This window comes from Eupeodes corollae, chromosome 1 (assembly GCF_945859685.1).
Source record: "Eupeodes corollae chromosome 1, idEupCoro1.1, whole genome shotgun sequence".
In the NCBI taxonomy this organism is placed as follows: domain Eukaryota; kingdom Metazoa; phylum Arthropoda; class Insecta; order Diptera; family Syrphidae; genus Eupeodes; species Eupeodes corollae.
Window position 1 is genome coordinate 135073540 of NC_079147.1, and position 22273 is coordinate 135095812.

At 32.4% G+C, this 22273-nt stretch overlaps 1 protein-coding gene across 1 annotated transcript in view; it reads right to left on the reverse strand.

Moving 5' to 3' along the window:
• Positions 1-22273, reverse strand: part of LOC129944902 (hemicentin-1) — a 287304-nt gene that overhangs the window by 163358 nt on the left and 101673 nt on the right. The window contains exon 2 of the mRNA XM_056054565.1: positions 9167-10880. Coding sequence (XP_055910540.1) covers positions 9167-9257 — 91 coding nt within the window. The 5' untranslated portion in view covers positions 9258-10880. The remainder of the gene's footprint in view (positions 1-9166; positions 10881-22273) is intronic.

The window sequence follows — 22273 nt, forward strand, 5'->3', positions numbered from 1 at the left end:
TCAACCTATATGTATACCAAAATGAATCCCTAAAAAACCTATATGAGTATGGTCTGTTCGACCTCCACCTCCTCCCCTGCTATAGAACACAAAACAGTACCAAAAATGTCCTTTGACACTAAGTAAAAAAGGGAGACACAAAAAATACAAAAGCCGAAGAAATAACAATAAAAAGTGAAAATGAGATCTACAGCTTGACAAAAGACAAACACAAACAACCAATAATAAATCAAAGGACAACCAGTGCCACCCAACACAGAAAGAACTAACCAAGGATCTAAAAAAACTCAGCCCCTTTGCTTTCAACTTCTAAACGTCTACATAACATAACAGAGTAGCGAATATACCAAAAGCCAGTTAAGGAAAAAAAAATGGTTGCGGTTGAAGTGTTTGGTTTCCAGATATGAGATACTGAGCAAAAACACGTTCTAACTTCTAACCAGAAATTGAGTTTTTCTTTCCGTAACAATTTTTTTTTATTTCTGGCTTTTTTATTTAGATCCGTAAAAAAGTTCTTTCCTACAAAAAAGGAAGGACATAAACATCGTTCTTATAACACAAACCAAGAATACAAAACCTAGAAGTAGGTAGTATTATTAAAGGAATGTTAGAAAAGAAATAAATGAAAGTACCTACTTTCAGCTCATACCTTCTTCTTGGTAAGCACCGCGGAATGCTGAATTATGTCTTTTTTTTGGAAAAGAATTCTTTATACATACTCACTGGGACTTTCTTCTGTGAATTCAAAAAAGATTAAAAATACGATCTTGTGATACGCCTACATCAATTTTTCCTCAAAATCTGAGAACAAGGATTATAAGAAAAATTACACAGCATTAGGTAATTACCTACTATTTCACTGATGGCGGCCGGTGGTGGCGTGAACACGTTTCTTAGATGAATTATGTACGATAAAATATAAATAAAAATATATAATTAATTTGTTCATACATAATCAAAATATAAAATCAATTGAAATGAAAATACAGTAATAGTTTATTTTTCAAAGAAGCTCTATTTTATTGAAAATCAAAATCAGTACAATTTAAAATTAAGTTTCATTTTTCGCATAATAAATTCTGTGTACGTCTTCTCGAAACAAAGCGAAAACAAAGGAGCATACAAACTTATTGAAGACAACAAAAATGGGCATTTGAGATGATATGATAAAATATCACTTATAAACAGCAAAGAAAATATCTTACGTCTATTTTCAAGTGATCGAATAGCTTAAAGTTGGCATCTAGTTTTGTATGATGGAGTTTCGATGTTTCACCGAAATTTTTGAGTAGTGAATTCTGTAAACTATTTTTGGACCATTTCAATTCTCTTAAATTGAATGTTATAAAAAGGGTTCCAGATTCCACAACAGCATTCCAAGATCTGTTTTACATAAAATGTAAAAAGCGGTTAGAGAGTAAAAGGGTCTTTAAAGTCTATTCTATTACGTTTGATAAAACTGAGCATGGAATTTGCTTTGGATACAATAACCTTAACAAAGTTAAGTTTAGGGTCAAAACCTACACCAAGATCTTTCTTCTCACTTACTGCTTCCAGAACTTGATTCTTAATTTCGTATTCAAAGATGATTTCAGAAAAATTACGGCGAAAAGAAAAACATTGAAATGTAGCAACATTTAAATATAATTGGTTTTCCGTGCACCATTGGGATAATTTCGAAATATAGGCTTGTAGGAGATGACAGTCATTAATAGATTTTATGAAACGATAAAAGTTCAAGTCATCGGAGAAAAGAAGTTGACTTAAATTGAGCAAAATACTAGATAATCATTTATAAAAATTAGGATAAGAAGGGGTCCACGATGGCTTCCTTGGGGCACACCAGATGAAACCAAAAATGGTTTTGAGAGAATTTCGTCGATGCAAACAAATTGATCTTGGCCCCTAAGATAAGATTCCAACTATTTCAAAAACTAAGAATGAAAACTAAAATTTTTTAATTTCTTCATTAAAAATAGAGCGACTTTTTTATTAAATGGCTTTGAAAAATCGATATAAATTACATCAATTTGATATCCTTCTTCGAGATTATTTAAAATAAAATTAGAGAAAATAGAAAGATTGGTCGTTGATGATCTTCCTGCAACGAAACCATGTTGTAGCGGTTAAATGTGTTCCTTAACTAAAAATGTTAATTTTCTTATTTACCAATTTCTCGAAAAGTTTTGGAATACACGACAATTTACAAATCGGACTGTTGTTGGATATTTGTTGTTTCGGACCTGATTTGTGAATAGGGTTTAAAAATGATTTCTTCCATGCTGGAAGAAACTCGCCATTCTTAAAAGAGCTATTAAAATTACGAAAAGCGGTTCAGCCAGAGAAACAGCACATTTTTTAAGAACAATAGGTGGAATTTCGTCTGCATCTGGTTTATTGTCATCATTTAAGCTCAAGAGACCATCTTCAATTTCTGAATTATTTAATTTAATTGTTTAAAAATGTTTAAGACTGAAATGTGGCACGCATTATAAAACTGAAGACGAGTGTATTTGTTACTTAATTTACATATAGCTGGCTAACCTAGTTATCGTTTCTTTTAAGTATGCGATTTTAAATGTATGTATTCAGTGATCCTCTATCTATCCTCTTTTCATCCAATATAATAATTTACTTTCTTATGTATTTACTAGGGCTTCACCTAACAAACTTCTTTATATAGCTCGGTCCCTAGTTAAATTTCGCCAGTTGCGCACTATAAGTTGGGTGACGTCACTTTCCACTTCTGTGCGCCACGTGATCAGGGATCTCCATTTATAGCGTTGTCCTGTGAGCGTGGATTTGAAGAATTTCCGGGCCTTCCATCTCACTAGTTAGACTTTTAACCTTCTGGGTAAGTCTAAGAAATTGACTTTTATGTATACGGAACCGTAGTTCATGAGATCAATTTTCTCTTGAAACAACCTAAAAGGCTTTCATCCACTTACTCCGATCCATTGAACTCACGTTAAGTTCTTCCTAGTATGTCCATGTTATCAGCATGTGCCAGTAATTGGAGAGACTTTTGAAAGATGGTGCCTCTAGTATTGACGTATGATTCCTGCGCTATTTTTTCAACACTGTTAACGAAATCGCATGACAGCGCATCACCTTATCTATATCCTTTTTCCCATCGAAAGGTTCGGTTGTGTTGTTTTCAAACTTTATGGAGTGCGAATTATCCGTTGTCAATCTGCACCAACTGACAAGTTTGGCAGCGATGCCAAATCTAGACATGACTCATTACACTTCGTTCCTTTAGATGTTGTCAAATGCGGCCTTGGCATAGATGAAGAGCTGGTGTTGGTTTGATGTTCTTCGGCTTTATCCAGGATCTGCCATAATTTTAATATGTGATCGATTGTGCTTCTAACAAAATTATCTCCAACTGCTATGAAGAGCTCGGCATTCAAGCCTTCTATCTGTTAGATTTCAGCTCATAGATATGGCAGTTTTTACTTCGTCTAAATCGGGAAAAATTGATTGTTGACTTTAGTCGTCTATATTGAATGGAACATCCTGCCTGACAGTTGGATTCGTTTCATCGTTGCCGTTATACAGTCTGCAGAAGTGGTTCTTCCATATCCTCTGCATTTACTGTGGTTCAGTTTTGATTTTTCCATTTTCTTCTTTGCAGTCTTCGGCTGGAAGTTTATGTACTTTTGAATTTCGTTTCACCTGCTCGTTAAGCTTTCGAGGCCGTGAGCAGCCTGCCGACATTCCCCATCAAACCAGGGGTTTCTTGTTGGTGGCTGTTTGAAAGTAAGCACGTCAGTGGCGGCTTCTATAATTGCGTCTTAAAAATGTTGCTAAAGTTCTTGAAACATTGTGTTGACGGCAGAGAACTTCGGAAGAAGTTACTTGTGACTCGTCGGAGAAGGATTTGGCGATTTTAACTCTAAAATATTTATTTTGAAGAAAATGCATTTTGGTTAACCTTTAAAGAAAAACTAAACCTTACAATTTTGTATACAATTTTTAAGAATTTACACAAAGAAATGGGTCTTATAATTTAAATAACCTACTGTATAAGGTACGCCTTAAACCTATTAAATAGTGAAAATATTTGTTTGGTCCTTCTTTATGAGGGTTGATCGTTCCATGCTGATATTTCAGACCTTTATTCTTTGAGTATACAAAATTAAAATATATTAACTATCCAAAAGTAATGCTTCCATTCCAGGCGTATGCCCTTGCCTCAAACACATTTGTCACCCCTATACCAAACCTATTATAATAGCGTAGCTGGTAATGGGAAAAAGTTGAAATTTGTCTTCTATGCGAAAATTTTCAAGGTTTACAAAGCTTATGAAATTACATCCTTACATTTTTGTTTTTAATTAATTAAAGACATTTCCGATACGAAAGTTAATTTACTTAAACAACAATGGCTGATATACTTGATAATTGGAAATTCGTTTCAAAAAATTCTAATAATTGTATATTCAATACGAAACCAATAAATTCTCATTTGTATTTGCCTTAAGACTGACTTAATTAAAATTATGAGATAGCTAATATAAATATAAGCAAGGCAGGGTGTATTATGTTAATACATTCCCCTATAAAGAAAAGCCACCATAATGATCTTCTAGAGCGTAAAAATCATAACTATGTACAGATAGGTGGGTAGGTATAAAATTTAAAAATAATGTTGTGAGCATATATTTTATTAAAGACATCGTCTTCACAACGGCAACGGCAGGCATGAAGGAAAGCTTCTAAAATCCATTTAAGATTCCTTAACCGCAACCCTATTTCATCTCAATTTTCCTGTCCCATTATAAATTTGTCTTTTCGTTTCCTCCATTTTTTTTTAATATTTCTCCTCGTTACCGCACGAGTTACTCTACAAAAACGATTCAGGTGTCGCAAGGCAGAATAATTTTCTACAAGCAAATAAAACAAAAGACATTAAATACGGTAAAAAAAAGAAAAACAGGAAAACACATCCAAGCCGCCATTACAAATATAAGAAAGCCGCAAAAGGTGAATGGATAGCAACGGAACGGTTTTGAGCAGAGCAGAGTAGGTACGGTACATATAAAATTGTAAAATGGTATGGTTTTGGGGTATTTTGAGCAGAAGGCTTTTCTTTTCTTTTCAGAACGGCAAAAATATTCTAAGGAAATAAGTGTGTTGGAAAATTTATTTCATCAATTTGTGAGTAAATTGCTTGGAGGATTGAATCACCACTGGTTTTCAGCTTTTTTTCAGTTTTTATTTTATTTTTAAATCGATTATATCTTGTTGTTTCTTTTTATTTGCTTTGCATCAAGGATACTTGGTCTTATACCTACTACGAGTATATTCTGTTTTCCCTTTTTTTGTATCTATGTATCACCACCGTTTCTGAAATTCAAAACCAAAAGATTTCTCAAGAACCTCAATAGCTGTAAGGTATCTTCCCACCTTCTTCGGCTTATAAGTTTTTATTTTTATTTTTGCACATTTTGCGATTTTACTTTTCAGTTGGGAGTTAAATCTGCTTTTAAACATTGAACAGATTTATGTTTGTAGGTGTGTATATATGTACGACATGGTACAGGTACCAAGCAACTTTAAGTATATAGAAGATGGATATTATGTACTTGCATATATACAGATACAGTTTTATACACAGTGAAGTTTAAGGCAACGGATAATTTCTCGAAGTCGTACAGACTGACGTTATCGAAGAGGCCTCAGGGAGCAATAGTTATCTGGTTGAGTTAATGTTAAAGGGAGGATTTCATTCTTGTTTACTTGGATACGTTAAAAATAAAAACAAAAAAAAGGACCTTAGAAAGAAGGTAACTGTTCATTATTCTGTGCCAAATTTATTATCCATGGGATGCAAGAGTTTTAAGTAGATATCTCGAAGCTATATCACTTTTTATTTGGATGCGAAGTTTTTCAAATTTAAAATTTGTTGTACCCAAAACAAAAAAAAAACAACAGCAAAAATGTATTAAAATATTTGAGACAAAAAAAGTTTCTGCCCTGTATATTAAATATTTACAATAACAAGAAGAAAAGAAGGTAAATTGTTGTTTTTTAGACTTTACTGTAGTACTATGTTTTTACAGTAATGTAATTTAACGACCGTTAGTCTTTAAGATAAGATACGGGATTATACGTCCTGTTATTTATTTATTTATTGTATTCCTTTCGATAATCATCGACAAAAGTAAAATAGATATAAAAATATGGTATAGTTTTCTTGAACGAAGAAATGTTTTTTAGAAAGCAGCCTTAGAAACAAAAAATGTACTACAAAGTAAGGTAAATTAAGTGCCGCAACAGTCTGCTGAGTATATTCCTGGCTTACGACTCTCAACCATTCTTGTGTGCGAAAACCTACAGTTTTGTTACCGAATCCGGTCCGGTCGGATAATTTGTGAAAGCACTCTTCGGTAGTTTTTCAATTTTTCGCCAAAGCCAGTATCCGCATGGAAAAAAAAACTTTAGGTCCCACAGGTAGGGCATTACCGATACCATTAAGGTCATATAATTTTTGTTAATATTAGTCTAAGTGTAATTATCAAAACAAAAATGCACACAAAAGGAACTGCCGGATTCACATGAAAAGCTTGCCCGGTTTTTCGAATCTTAGTCAATTCATCAGACAGAAGACAGCGGGTTGAAAAATGTTATTTTATGTGTTTTTTAACTGTATTTTATTTATACAAATCTTTTTAACTTCTTGCACATTTTTTTAAGTTGTTAGAGTCCACAAATTTTACTTTGGCCTTACTTCTTAAGGCCACAAAACATAGATTGTCGAACTACGCTAATATAACATAGACAATTCAACAAACAAAAAAATCAAAAATGAACAAGATCTTCTATCATTCTGTTAACACGGCTTCTTTTCTAAATGTTACATAATTTATTTATTTATAATGGAGGAAATTACATTTAACATTAACATTTAACATAATGTAAGAAGAACAATAATAAGTGAAAGTATGACCTTTTATCAGTCGCTTCTACGTATAAAGTGGTCTTTTGTTAGAAGCAATGACAAACAGTTCGATGCCTATACTACAGAAAATCGTCATATTGTGTTATCAATTGTCATACATAAATACACAATTTACCATCATTATTATTTCAGTAATTCCGAAATTATCTTTAAGGTAATTATTATATTTGACTATGAATAATGTCACAAATATTTTAAAGCTGTAATGTATGATAAAGTTCAATTAGTTACTTTTCTCCGAAGTAAGCTACAATGTTAATGAAAAGGTAAAACATTTGTCTTTTTTTGTAACTGTTGCCATTAACAAAGAGAGAACTAGCTTTTTTCGTTCAGTTCGTTTCAACAAAATATCAACCTTTTGGCCACAGTGGACAGGTGACACCATCCCCCATAGAAAGAATTGATTGCGTTATGAACTTTTTATAGCACCTATGGACTCCTTATAGCAGGTATGGATTTTTCCAAACTACTTTATGGGAAAGTGACCGCCTGAATACAATGGGTGAAGATTAGAAACCCTTGAAGCAGAAACTTTGATTAAAAACGCCAATTTTGAAGCAAAGAACGACCACAAAAGTGAAGTGCTGTGTTTTGTTTTCGTACTTTTCAATTTCGACAGAACCAAACCTTCAGCTTCATCTTGAGCTTCACCATTGAAAGCAGCCACTAAAGGCCCTTTTTCTCTGAGTCAAACTTGGTCATATATCCGATATGAGTCTTTTTAAAATGATGTCTGTAGTTTAAGATTGTCTACCTATATAATTTTTTTCATTTTTAGTTTAAAAATATTTTTGGTACCTATGTAGTTACTTAGAGCTTATTAATAAACGTTTTACAATTTCAATTCCGTAAAAAACTTATCATCCATTTTCAAGATATCGAATTTCGAAAAAAAATTCAATATTTTTTTTAAAAACAAAAATTAAAACAATGACACTTTTGATTATCAAATATTATTGAAACATTATAAGAACTCCAGACAAAATTATTGAAATCAGTTGATTAGTTCTTGAGAAAACTTAAAAACAAAATATTGAGAGAAGCAAAATTAAAAAAAAATTAGCAGAAAATAAAAATAAGAACTACATCGGTTTACTTTTGAGAAAATTCGAATTTTCGATTTTTGATCAAACAAAAATTGTATGGGGACTACTGTTAATTTAAAATTTAAAAAACTCTAACGCGAACCGGCTTAAAACCTTAATTTCCAGATTTGAAGTCAATATAACCATGCTTTAGGCTTCAGAAGACAGGAAGCAATCTGAGGACCCATATTTTTAGAATTCTCTGTTTCATGTTTGATTAAAATCTCGAGTTCGAAATTTAAATATTAAAAATTTAATTAAAAATATTGGTGGCGACTGTTTTCGAAACCAGGAATCTTACACCCCAACATACACGGTTTTGAATTCTGGGTATATTGTCAGTTTTTCACCACTAGCCAAAAATTGGATTTCTCATAAAACATCATATATTTATTCCATCAAATGCTTTTGAAGTTCTAAATCCATCGTTAATGAATAATGAGAATGAAAGATGTTCAAAAACTATAATTTAAAAATTAGAAAAAAGAATTTTGCTAAGGGCCAGGGTGACTTGAGTCTTCATTGGCGTAGAGATTTCCAGTGTATACGGTTTTTTTTTATGACAGAAGTAGTTTCAAACCGAATTCATAATATTGTGCTAACCGGTTTGCAATCAAGACTTGTTTTTAAAAATCTTTGACGATGTTCAATTTAGTTTCGTCAAAAGTAACACTATAACAGTTCAGTCAGTAAGAAGGAGTTAACCAGTAGTAGTAGAGCTACTGTTAGTTAAATTTTGCCTATTAAAGTATCCTTAAAAGAAGTATTGCCGTTAAATAAACTTAAAATACAAGTGTTCGGGCGATCTTCAAATCCTTACGGGAACTTGTAAAGATGAGTCCGTCCAGACCAAAGAAAATTGTTTGAAACATTTCAGAAGTCTTATGCTCACTTTTTTTGAAACATTTTTAAACAATGTTTTCTAAAATGATGTGGACACACCTTAATATTTTTGCATATGTACTTTTTTTTGTATTTTTGACTTTAAACAATAAATGGATTTAATTTCGATACAAAATTTGAGATGGTTACGTACCAAAACCTGGAAACAAATCTATGTATGTTGAGACGTACTAAATAGTAAAAATAAAACATCAAAATGTCAAAAACTCACCTGGCTTATATCCATCGGCGTGTTCATGCGATGAAATGTGTCGCAAACAAATCATAATGATGCAAAATATAATCGGAGAAGCAAACTCCATGTTTTTGTTTTTGTTGTATTTTATCTTAAGCAAGGAAGGAGGTACACGCCGCAAGTTATGTACAGTAACAATTTTTTGAGAACTGAGAATTTAAAACCAAAAACAATAAGACAAAATTCACGCAATTAAAAATACAACCGAAAAAAAACTAAAAGGTTAAAGAACTCGCACGCACACAGGTATCCCCGACGCACTTTTCTTTTCACAATAAATATCACAGAGCCGTACAAAATTTTGTCGATCAAAAGAAATAAAAGACAAAAATAAATAAACAAAAGATTTGTTGCTTTTAATAAAAAGGTTGGAGTTTTTGCTTTGAGTAAGCCCTTATTTTTTACGTTAATGCCACAAACTGGAATGTGTCGGTTGGTGAATTAAAAAAAATCTCAGGAGCTTTATAATATTATGTTGGTTTATATGGGGGCAGGTATGATAGATATTTTAGTATCTTATGTTATGTTAATGCGATTGCTTTGTTGTGTGGTGTTGTGTTCGCTTTTAAGGTACAAATTTCAGAATAACAACTTGGTAGCTGTCATTATTATCGGCACATTTTCTACAACCATGTACCGCTTTGGATGAATGGCTGCCACACATCACGTGCGTTATAATGTATATATAGTAACTTTTATGCGATTACACGTCATTTGCACGAGTCGTGGAGCAAAATATCTTTTTTTTTTTTTTTTTTAATTATGTATTTAATATAAGATTCATCCTTTATGTTTCCTGCATATGTTGAGCACTTTCATCGATCTGCAGCAGGGAAAAAGGTTGGTTAGTTGGTTCTACGGTTATAGAGGAAAGAGGCACATACCATCAGCGCGGCGCGGTGGTGTTGGCCTTTTGATTCAGAACAAGAATCCCGTCAGTCGTAACCCCAGTGGTATGCGGTTACTTTTTACGATAAATATATATTTTTCTCCATCCAAAAACCAAAACGTTGACGACCTCAACAGGAAGGAAGCCAAGAGTCCTTTTTATGAATATACCTATAGGTACTATACCCACGACGATGATGAGAAGGCAGGGTGGGGCACAGCAGTGCGACGCAGTGCTGATGTTGCCTCTCTGCTAAGAGCTTGTGCTTCTGCTCTTGTTTGTACGATTGGATGTGTCTGTATACAGAGCCTCCTGCGAAGGAAGTGAGGTTTTATTGTTATCGCCGAGGAAATTGCTTCATTTGAATAGCAGGTCCTGTTCCGGCTTGTATTGCTGCTGCTGCTACTGCTGCTGCTGATGACAGTGGCAGCCCATATGATTATGTTTCGTCGAAGTAATGGAAGAGCAAAAAGAAATAAACTGAGTTAAATTCTGTAGCTGTGATGGACACGATTATGCGATATGTTCATCATCGTCACACCGCTCTCTACCATCCCCCGGTCTATTCTACATCAGGATCATCTGCATGGGATTGATGATGTTATTTGGTATTTATGATACTCGGCCACTTTGTTGGCTTTTTGCAAAATTTTGTATCATGCCGAAGGGGAAGCTTAACTTAACATCCAGCTATGATGGTGGCGATGAAGGAGTTTTTTTTCGGTATTATTTTGTTTTATTTTTGTTCAACAAGCAGCAATGCTATCTCCTGTTGTGTATTTTGGTATTCTTTTTGTAAATCTGCAATTATATAAGAAAAAGACGATATCATTAATGTGCTGTCCTTTGTTAATGGTGTCATTAAATAAAAACTTTTAATGACTCATTAGGGAAGCATTGTCATATTGTTTTTTTTTTTTCTTTTTGGGCAAATGGCCAAAACGACAATATTTCTTTTTACATTTTGTTGCTAACGCTAAGTGGGCTTTTAAACTGAGCTCTGAACATCATCGTGGAGGTACATATAGAATTAATTTTTCTAGCACCATCAAATATTATCACTTTGAGCATTGTTTATAGGTGGAATCGTTTTTGATGGGTAAATTATTTAGAGCAAATCTTAAAGTTTTTATTCTTGTTTTTTATTACTTAACTACCTTTTTTGTTCTTTTTAAACCAAGGCAGTTTTATAAAGATAGTAGATACCTTAATGTTTTAAAACTAAGGCATGCAATAATGATTTTGATCTCAATTTTCAAAAACCAGTATTTTAGAACATGGAATAATGTAGCAATATGATAAACACTACCTGGAAAAGCTTTAAGAAAGTAATTGATATTATTTCTTCAAAAAAGAATATTTTTTTTGACTAAATAATGTTTTTGTTTTCGAGACATTGAATTATCAATTTTTATATAATTTACTATAGGAAAGCCCATCTAAGTGATTGAGAAGCCAGGGATTAGAATAGTTTTCACAACGCATCCCAATCATTTACATTTTCAAAGAATATCAATAAATTACATTTTCAAAACTTCTGGTGAATTATAGAAGCTAAGCTAAGAACCATAATTCTCAATATGAGTCCTTAAACCTAAGGACGCTAGTTAACTTGTTAACTTTAGGTGAATCCCTTACGCTTCAACCAAGGAAAAGCGAACAAGTCATTCAATGCAACCAAGACAAACCCCACTTTACCCAAAACGTCCTTCTTTCAAAACTGTGCTTTTACTGTGTGTTTCCTTGCCCTTTCTCCTCTTCTCTTGTTTCTTTCCAATTCTAGAATTAGGTTGGATCTTTATGTTACACGACCCGTGATCAGCGATTAGGGCGATTGTTAGGCCGTTTGCTGTTGCAGGTTCTTGCGTTTGAGCTGGTAAAGCAACAAGTTAAAGAACAAAATGTAGAAATACCTTTATCTCATACTAATGGAGCTTTGAAATATGGGCCTCCAACTAATATCTTTGACACTATTTTTAAGTAGTGCTATGACTGTGAAGCACATTATTTAAAGCCACTAAAACGGTAAGTATTTTACTTTTAAAGAACGCTTTTTTTTCATACAGCAAGCAAAAACTCTCAAAGTAACTCTGCCTGTCTTCACACTATTTAACCACAAAACATTGGTACATAGATAAGAATAGTCTGAAGAACAAAATAAGCTTGTCCAAATATTAATCTTGCGCAGGAGAAATCGCGGGCACCATCATTATTTTATGTATAGAAGTGTGAATAACAATATATAATATTTTGAACTGAAAACTTAAGGAAGTTAGTTAATAAAAACAACCAGAAAACACCGCAAACGAACAAAACGTCATACAAAACATGATTAATACAAATAACTCTACTTAAATACTCTGCACTGCACATCATAAACTCATAAGATAGTTGTTCTATTTTAAGATGCTGCTGGCAATATAATATATGTGTGCCTGTTGTAGATGATGTTGTTTATTTTTGCATTGTATAATTTTTCACAAAAAACATTATAATGTCCCTCACTAACACACAAACAAAACAAGATTCCACAACATCCTTTGCAAAAAAAGAGCCTAACATAACCGGGACGCAGACTATTTGACACACTTAAAACATCTTTTGATCTCTTCTTGGAAACAGCACACGTGTTGGTTATAGGGCTCACTTTCGCACATGATATACTTCAGCTAAAATTTTTGAAACACATACCAACATATGTCTAAATGTATGTAAATAGATAGACGAAAAATAAAAACGATTTCAAAATCTTGAATTCTTTTAATTAAAGGTACCTACTAGTCATCTCTGCCAATCAAACCTTCAGCTTCTCATAAAACACCTCACAACAGAATTTTAAGAATCCTCTCTTCAAAGTCCTTGAGCTAGTTTTGAAAACATTTACAAGATCTTATAGTAGAGAATAGCTGAACCAAAAACAGAGTTAGACGTGAATTTGATTATCTTTATCTTTTCTTTTAAGAATATCAAGATGCTTTTTAGGCTTCAAATTTCAACTGTTTTACGGATGACATTACAAAAAAAAACATCCCTAATACTTAAGAATTAATGTAAGACTCTCAAAGTAAAGATGACTTGCCTGAAGGATTAAACTTATGTATGTCTAGTCTAGGTTATAATGAGCGTCAATAAAAAATCTACAGCAAAGACTTAAAGACTCTCGTATTCCATGAGACGTTCTATTTTTTTTTCACGGGCACTGGCTCTTGCGAGAAATTGACAAATTCTCCAAAAAGTAATTATTGCCATGAAAAGTGCTTTCTCAAATTAGCCGTTCTGATTCCCTGACACAGGAATGGTTGAGAGTTGTCCATCGCACACAGGAATGTTGAGAGTTGTATGTCACTAGGCCCTAGTTCTGAACGAACTGTTGCGCAATAAAATTTATTTTATTTATAAATATATCTTTGACAAGACTACCTAATATCTTTGGAATGATGGAAAGTTAAGCAAAGCGCTTATAATTTTACTACATTACCGACATTTTCCCCTCTCCAAAGTAAATTCTAGAAGACATTGATTGATTAAATAGCTCTGTTATTGGAACACATAGTATTTCAGCAGAAATGCAGACTATGGGAATGAAGCCTAAAATGTTTAGTTGTTTTAGTACATCAGCAAGATCAACTTTTAAGGATGAAGAATAATTGACAAGGAATAGCTTTAATACCCGTAGCATGATGGTTAGTGCGTTGGACTGTTGCACCTTCCCAGATGGAAAGATTTCGGGTGTTCGAGCGGGAGTGTTTACGACGCTGTACCGGCTTATATCGAACAGCCGAATCTTCTTATGTGCATTATTATTCAAACGAGGTCCTATACAACGGGGCTCGAATCAACAGAATTGACAATTTCGTGATAAAACTCGTTCGAGGTCACATTGCAAGAGCTATGTCTTCGACCAACAATTTAATTTTCGGGGCGTTTTATCCGAACGACGAGTATTTTGAGAGTGCACGCTTGAGCGGCTTCATTCCCCCAGAGGCATTCCTCTTTTTAGATAGATGCGGTCTGATACAGGATAGATTGGCAGTTCCGTTAATCTACCACGTCAGACGAAGAACCGTGGATAGGCGACTCCTGTACAATCGGGACGTCATGGCACAAGGCGGAGCAGAGCTCCTTCGGTTCAGTAGGGCTGTGTCCGAACGGGACCGAACTGATAGGGTGAAGCAGGAGAACCAGTTTTGGTGGCTTCAATCGGCACTTGATATTGGGTAGTCGGGATGGGGCTTTAAGCCTTGGCCGGCTTACATACTTGTTTTATAGTTTTAGGGTTTAGTTTTAAGTAGAATAGGCATGGTGGCACGAAAAAAAAAAATAAAAAAACAAAAAACAAGAAATTAAAAAAAAAAATTAAAAAAACATTAAAAAAATAAATAAAAATACAAAAAAAAAAAAAAAAAAAAAAAGACAACGAAATATGAAAAACAAAAATGTTATATAGTTAGATTTGCTGCTGTGGTTGTTCTAGTTTTAAGTAGTTTATAGGTAGAATAGGTAGTTTAAGTTAGTTTTAAGTTTTATTTAAGGACCTTATTTTAAGTAGTTTGTAAGTAAAAATAAATAAAAAAGGTTATTGATATTAGTTTTTTCAAAATTTTCTAATAAAAACAAAACAAATAAAATTTAAATGGAAGTAAAATAGATCTTAAGGCCGAAAGGCATTAGTAATTAGTGTTATAGTTTAGCTTAGAGTGTCCGTATGGGACCATTAAGTTAGTTGTAAGTTATGGATAATTTAGGCTAGTTTTATGAATTTTTGTCTAGCTTTAAGATAGGTTTAAGATTGAATTAAATAAAAATGAATTTGAAAAAAAAAAAAAAAAAAAGTGCGTTGGACTGTCATGCAAGGGGTCTTGGGTTCAATCCCTGCCTGTGCCACGTTAATTTAAAAAAAAAAAAATTTCGCGGGTACTGCCTCTTGCGAGGAATTGACAAATCCTTCAAGAGCAATTTTTGTCATGAAAAAGTGCTTTCTCAAACTAGCCGTTCGCATTCGGCCTTAATGGCAACAGGAATGGTTGAGAGTTGTATGTTGCGTGGCACGAGTAAGATAACTTTGGCGACAAGATATAATAACGGTTTTTGGTAGAGGGGCTTGATACAAGCATTTTTTACTATGGGAGGGGGGGTCTATCTCCCCCCGTTTAGGCGGTAGGACCAATTTAAAAAAATATGTACATTAAATGGAAAAAAAATAATTAAAAAATAACAGTAATACTTACAATGAAGTATTAAAACTTTTTTTAAATCCAACATTTTTGTCTATTAGCTTGTTTTTAAATCAAGTTTTGTAAAAAAAATAGTTTTAATGTCAAAATTTGCGCAAAAAAAGCAAAAAAAGGGTTAAAGTGTAATTTTTCAATACTTCAAGATTAATTACCACTGTTTTTATTTCAGAATTTATTGCTCTTATTTGTTTTTGATCAAAAACTGAAAATTAGATGGTTTTATGTCTTTCAGTTTTTGAGAAAATCGAAAAAAACCACAACTACTATTTTAATTTAATTCTTTTTTTTTGCTTGACTGGTCTTATTTTGATAGTAACAATTTTAGGTGCGAGTTTGGTGGTATGCAACAGTGGGGTCTGTAGGGGGGCATGCTGCCCACCTGCAACCCCCCTGCTTGGATACACAATAGGATTTGGGGTGGGTGCAAGTTCAAGTGCGTGCAAGGTAAGAAGGGAGCAAGGTTCGGTGGGTGCAAGATGATTGATTGATGTAAAAGAAAGTGTGGGTCTGCAAGTTAAGCACTTCGAACCACTTGACGTTCGCAGTGAACACCTAAAAGGTGTGTTACCGCCAAAACAACCTCGGCTCTTGACCATCAATGACGAACTTAACGAACTCCACAGTGACACTAGTACGGACGATGAATTCACTGACGAGACTTACATACCTTCAACACATTGAGAATTGACGTGACTCCTGACAGCATGCCCCCCTACAGACCCCACTGTTGCATACCACCAAACTCGCACCTAAAATTGTTACTATCAAAATAAGACCAGTCAAGCAAAAAAAAAGAATTAAATTAAAATAGTAGTTGTGGTTTTTTTCGATTTTCTCAAAAACTGAAAGACATAAAACCATCTAATTTTCAGTTTTTGATCAAAAACAAATAAGAGCAATAAATTCTGAAATAAAAACAGTGGTAATTAATCTTGAAGTATTGAAAAATTACACTTTAACCCTTTTTTTGCTTTTTTTGCGCAAATTTTGACATTAAAACTATTTTTTTTACAAAACTTGATTTAAAAACAAGCTAATAGACAAAAATGTTGGCTTTAAAAAAAGGTATAATACTTAATTTTAAGTAGTACCGTTATTTTTTAATTATTTTTTTTCCATTGAATTTACATATTTTTTTTAATTGGCCCTACCGCCTAAACGGGGGGAGATAGACCCCCCCTCCCATAGTAAAAAATGCTTGTTTTTAACTGTTCTATACAAATCCGTCATCAAACTTTGTCGCCAAAGTTTTCGTACTCTCCCCTGTTGCGCCACCCCATTTGATTTTTTGAATATATTTAAGATACTCCTTATTTACTTCACCAGTACAGGTAAAATTATAGAAACACCTTGAAACATATTAGCGATTTTATTAGGCTCACAGGAAAAGCTCTGATTGAAAGTGCTATGTCGCAGGAAAACCTAAATTTTTTGCTTTGAGTTAATAAAATTACAAAACTGATTTGGATTATATTTGAATTAAGATTGAATTAAATCAACATACCAGACAACCAGAATAGTCAAAAAAGCTCATTGGCCATTTGTGTAATTGTTTTCTTAGTGGTAAAAGAGTCTTTTAAGATCTTGAATTAACTATTTTTTCTTAAAACTCTCCATAGGGCGTCAAGTCGATGGGAAGGTTCCAATATGACTCAAACTTTTTCTTTTACAAAATTAAGTTGTTAAGAATATTTATACCAAAAAGCAAGCATTCCCATAATAAATAACAAATATTAAAGAGAGCTTGTAAGTAGATGATAATTATCCCGAATCGTGTCACATGAATAAGTTAATCACTATATAATCAGATTTTTAGTGCTTGTTTTTGCAATACCGAGTTATAATAGGTATTTCATCTGACATAGGTATATACTTAGTCTATTCTTATCTTAACGATAAACAACATGAACTAGCACTGTAGCAGTTCGAGGCTCACAGTCACAGCGTGAAGCACTCGCAATAATAATGTAAGTATAAAAGCGAAAACAGTGATTTTAAGTTTATCATCAGGTATGTAGGTATATAATTCTGGCGGCTCTATTGAATTGCTCGTTTGTTAAGGTACAAATCCTTCCAAATCCTTTTATTACTAAAACGAGTGTATATAGTGTGTTGGTATTCTGCGAATGGTTATAAAATCACTACCCCCTTCACCACCACCCATCCCTCTCACTGATGTTTGCGGGAAGTGGAAACTGGGAACACATCACGTCATGCACACTGACAACTTGAGTTTAGTTTATGAGAGCACGTGTGCTCTACATCGCGCTTAAGAGTGTGTTCGTTCGTGTTGTTTATATAAGTTAGGATTAGGCCCGAAATGCCACCAAAGGGATCAGAAGGATAATTGGTTTTGCCCTTTTTTTTACCCCAATGGTTTTGCTTAAAACGAAATTGTAACTCAACAGGGGTATGAGGCAGACAACAGGCTGTACACAAGCAAATCGAGTGAAAAATTGAAGAAGCCAAACGCGAGGGATGATTACGATTCAGATTCAGATTCAGCACTCCCCTAGCTCTTTATTATCGAACAAAATAAAAAAAAATAAACCCTGGCTGGTGCTGTTTATTGTCCTTGAGTGGGTGGTGGGCGTTCTTCGTCTCTTCTCATTCACTCTTGCTGGGTACAAGTTTATATTGTTCCCACAAAAAATAATTTCACTTTCCTGCGGGTATAAAAGGCTTAGCAAGATTAAATTCTATGATTTGCTTGTGGCTGTGCTACTATTCCTCACAGGCTTGCCACCACAACACAAGTAGATGTAGAGTGAATGCGTGATAATCGTATAGTTCGAAGATGTGTGCGATTGAGAGATTCGGTGCTATTTTTACCGCGCTCAAGGTAAAAAACAAAGTGGCAATTTATTTAACACATTAAATGAACTGTTGGGTTTCCGTGAATTGAAATATGTAAATAGGGTAAAAATGTATTAATATATATTGCGTATAGAGAAAAGGGTATATGGTTTATATGAACTAATACTTGGCAGGTTTTCCCTTCGCTCGGGATCGTCGATAGATAAATACAAGCGTGTACATCGTTTATTTATCTATAGTATGGGGACAATATGCATTATGCTTCCAATCGATATCATAGTTTTTTTTTAGGGAAACAAGGTTTTTTTTTAAACCCAAAGTTTTAACTTATCCGTGGAGAAAATAATATAGAACATTTCCTTCCACGTTTTTCGATCACATATTATCCACTTACGAAAGAAGTATGAATGTACAAACATTTCAGATGTTGCAAAATATTTTGTAATATTTCCTGTCAAAACTACGATATTTAGAACCATTAGCAAGGAACCAGTAATATTTTACTTAGAGATATTAGCTCAGAAAAACGAATACGATACGTTTGTGAAAAAAAAAAATCAAATTTTTAACAATAATGGATCGCAAGTTGAAGGTATGTACGCAAGGTAAAATAAAATATAATACGATGCTAAGAAAAGAATTTCAAAAGTATTATCCAAAACCAACTAAACATTTTTCATTCGCGCATTTGCAAAGCTCTCTACAATGAAAAATTGAATATTTTTATGAGTCAAATGAATAGGTACAAAAATTTAAATCGTTATTGAACTGGACTAAAACCAAGAATCAGTAGAGACATCGACTTTAAATACATTTTATTATACAGATAATAATCCAGAAAATGCAAAGAGGGCTTTCAAGAAAATTGGGAGGTTGGATATATTGTAATAAAAAAAAAAAAACAATTAATGTTTTTCTTTTTATAATTCAAAGAAACTGAAAAAAAAGTGATCATCTCGAAAATTTTACGAATAAAAATGGTTTTATCTCCAAAACAATTTTATGCAAGGAAGAATAAATTTTTAAAATCTGGTAAAATTTTGAGAAAAGTCAAATTGACAGTTGTTTTTATAAAAAATAAAAACGTAAAAAAACATTACCCAAAGTTGGTAAAAATTAAATTTCGACTCATATCTTTCGGAAATTTGTGATTGTGACTTCCAACTTATTTTATCTTATAAGAAATATTGTTTTCAACATTCGGTAAAAATTTAAAAAAAACCTAATTGACAGTTTTTTACAAAAAATAAAAACTTAAAAAAAAATAAAACAAGTTAGTAAAAATTGGTTTTCGACTCATATAACATTTCAAAACTTTGAGAAATCGGCTTTAAACTAATTTTATTTTTAAAATTATTGTGAAAAATCGAATTTATGGTTTTCTTACAAAAAAATTTAAATACCTAAAAAAATTAACAAAATTAAGTAAAATTTGATGTTCGACTTAAATATCTTTTCAAAAGCTTGAAATTTTGGCTTGAATCTAATTTTGAGAAATATTGTTTTGAACATTCGATCAAATTTTTTGAAAAATCGAATTTAAAGGATCTTAACAAAAACTAAAAACCTAAAAAAGAATTTCTAAAAGTTCGTAAAAATTGATTTTCGACTCAAAAGTCTTTTCAAAAATTTAAAATTGGTTTCAAACATAAGTAATGTTTTCGACATTCAGTGAATTTTTGATAAAAATTCAACAGTCCGTTTTGTCAGTTCTTACATTTGGTAAAAATTATGTTCGGTTCTCGATATCACGTGAACAATAAAAGGTATTGACTTCAAACTAATTTCATTCATCTAAGTTGGATTTGTTTATATAAAAATAAAAGATTTTAAGAAATGCTACTAAAATTGGTAAAAATTGGTTACTAAAATAGATTTTTAAATTAAACTATTTTATCATATGCAAAATATTGTTATCAATTTTTAATTTTTTTTAGATTGATAACTTTTTTAACAAAACACGAAAACCTACAAAAGTTTTAAGTAAGACTAATCGACAATCGGAATCTGAAGTTATCAGTGTGAGTCGCATCCCAGAATCTTTTTTAGTTTCGGTATGAATCCTTATATATTTCAACAAAATTTCGTTGCCCGCTTACTTAATTGCAAATATTAAGAATTCCTTTTTTACTGTGTGTACTAATCTTAATGTTATTTAATAATATTAAGACCAGTAGTAAGACATGCTTTAAAGAAAGTGCAAATTTTAGGCCTCTGTCTAATCTTTTTTATGCGTACTGAGTGAGTAGATACGTCATCATGTTGTTAGGTCCAGTTATTGGGTCAAAAAATGTTACGATATTTATTTAAATTTCTTTCCAAGATTCTATTCTGTAATTAGTGAAAAGATGCCTTAGGGTCAATTCGTTAACATGAAGTAAACATATTGCCCACTGTAATTTTCGACATAGTTTTACTTTCATCTCACGATTTACCCTCCCTTTCCAACCATTATTGTTGGCAGTACCATAACATCCAATGATAATAATATTTTGTAAATCAAATCCCTTATCTTTAAAGAAATCTTAAATTTAATTGTGGTTCTGTAGGAATTGAAATATGTTTTTCAAGAATCCGTTTTTGGTAATGAAGCCCATCTTTTCCCCCAGAATATGTATTTCGAGCAAGGATACCATAAAATCAGTTTGGCGAACTGTTTTTTGATTTCAACAAAGCTCGATTTGTTTTCTTTTATCAATAACAAGAGCAGTGGTATTAGAACTTTTTAGAACTCCAACATCGGACATAAAAGCGATATTTTTCGCGAAATCTTGCTACGGATGGTAGAGCAAGTAAATTACACTTACGTTATGATTTTGATGGGTCTGATATAGGGGACTGTCACGAATTGTTTTCTGGATTGTTGATCGAACCCATTGAAGACGGAAAGTAGTCAAAAGTGCACACTAACAACAACTGAACAAACATTTATTGCACTATATAATCTCTAGTAAAAATTGTAAAGTTGCATGAAATATATAAGTCATTTTAACAACGGACATTAGAAATTAGAGTTGGTTACGTATTTTACGTATTTTTCAATACGAAAAATTTAAAATTCTCAATTAGATTTATTGATGCTGTATAGCGATCAACCTGTGCTTCCTGTGTAATCTCTGTTTTGAGCATTCTAAAAAAAGGAAAAAAAATTAGTTTTGAAAAAAGTTAACGTAATAAAGGTATAATACATATACGAAGCATATACCTCCCATAAAAGAATAGTAAAGTTATGTATCAATTTTTATGTGTTTTGAGCGAATGCAACGATATTTTTTTTTTCATGTCATAATATGCATTTGTTTCTTTCTACTACTACATAAACAACAGATGGCAAAAGTGAAGAAAGGGTGATAATAATAAAATTATGGTCGTAAATATAAAAAAATCAACTTAAGAATTCTCATAAAGTTCATTGATAGCAAACATAACTTTTATGTACATAACCTAATTTATAGCAATAAAAATGTGAACACGAAATTATGTGACTTTAATTTCAGCATCATACGAGTACTTACTCGTAATTTCTTTTGTGTTTATTTGAAAAAAGCTATATAATGCCATTTTTGTTAGATTTATTTGCCTTAATCTCAAAAATCTATGAGCTTTAAGTTTCTCACAAGTAATCCTGCTCTTGATCTGGCTCTTTGGAAAAATTATAGTAAGAAGTGACTGGGAAAAATTAACGATGAAATTAAATTTATAGTATTAAGCCAACTTGTTTCTTAAAGATCTTCGAAAATTAGTAATTGAAGCCTAAAGTTTTTTTTGTATAGATATTTTTGACGTTTAACAAACTCAGTAGTACTTTTGACAAATTTTTGAAATATAACCTTTGTTAGAAATTAAATAAGTCTGGAGAATTTAAACTGGATTACTAAAAAATTGTCAATTGAATTTTGTGTATACAATCTATACGACGTCATAATGTCGAATCGAAACAAAAAAAAAAAAAATCAGAAAGTCTTCATTATTGTTCTTGATGTTATTTTTCTTAAAAGAAAGTTTATTTGAAGTCAATATTATGTTGACTCTTTCTCGAGAATTAAAAGATGAAGAAATGTATCCCAAACGTACAAAAGTACATACGTAGGTACGGACTAACACACCCATACAGAAACGTCTCTATAAATCACTTATAATTTT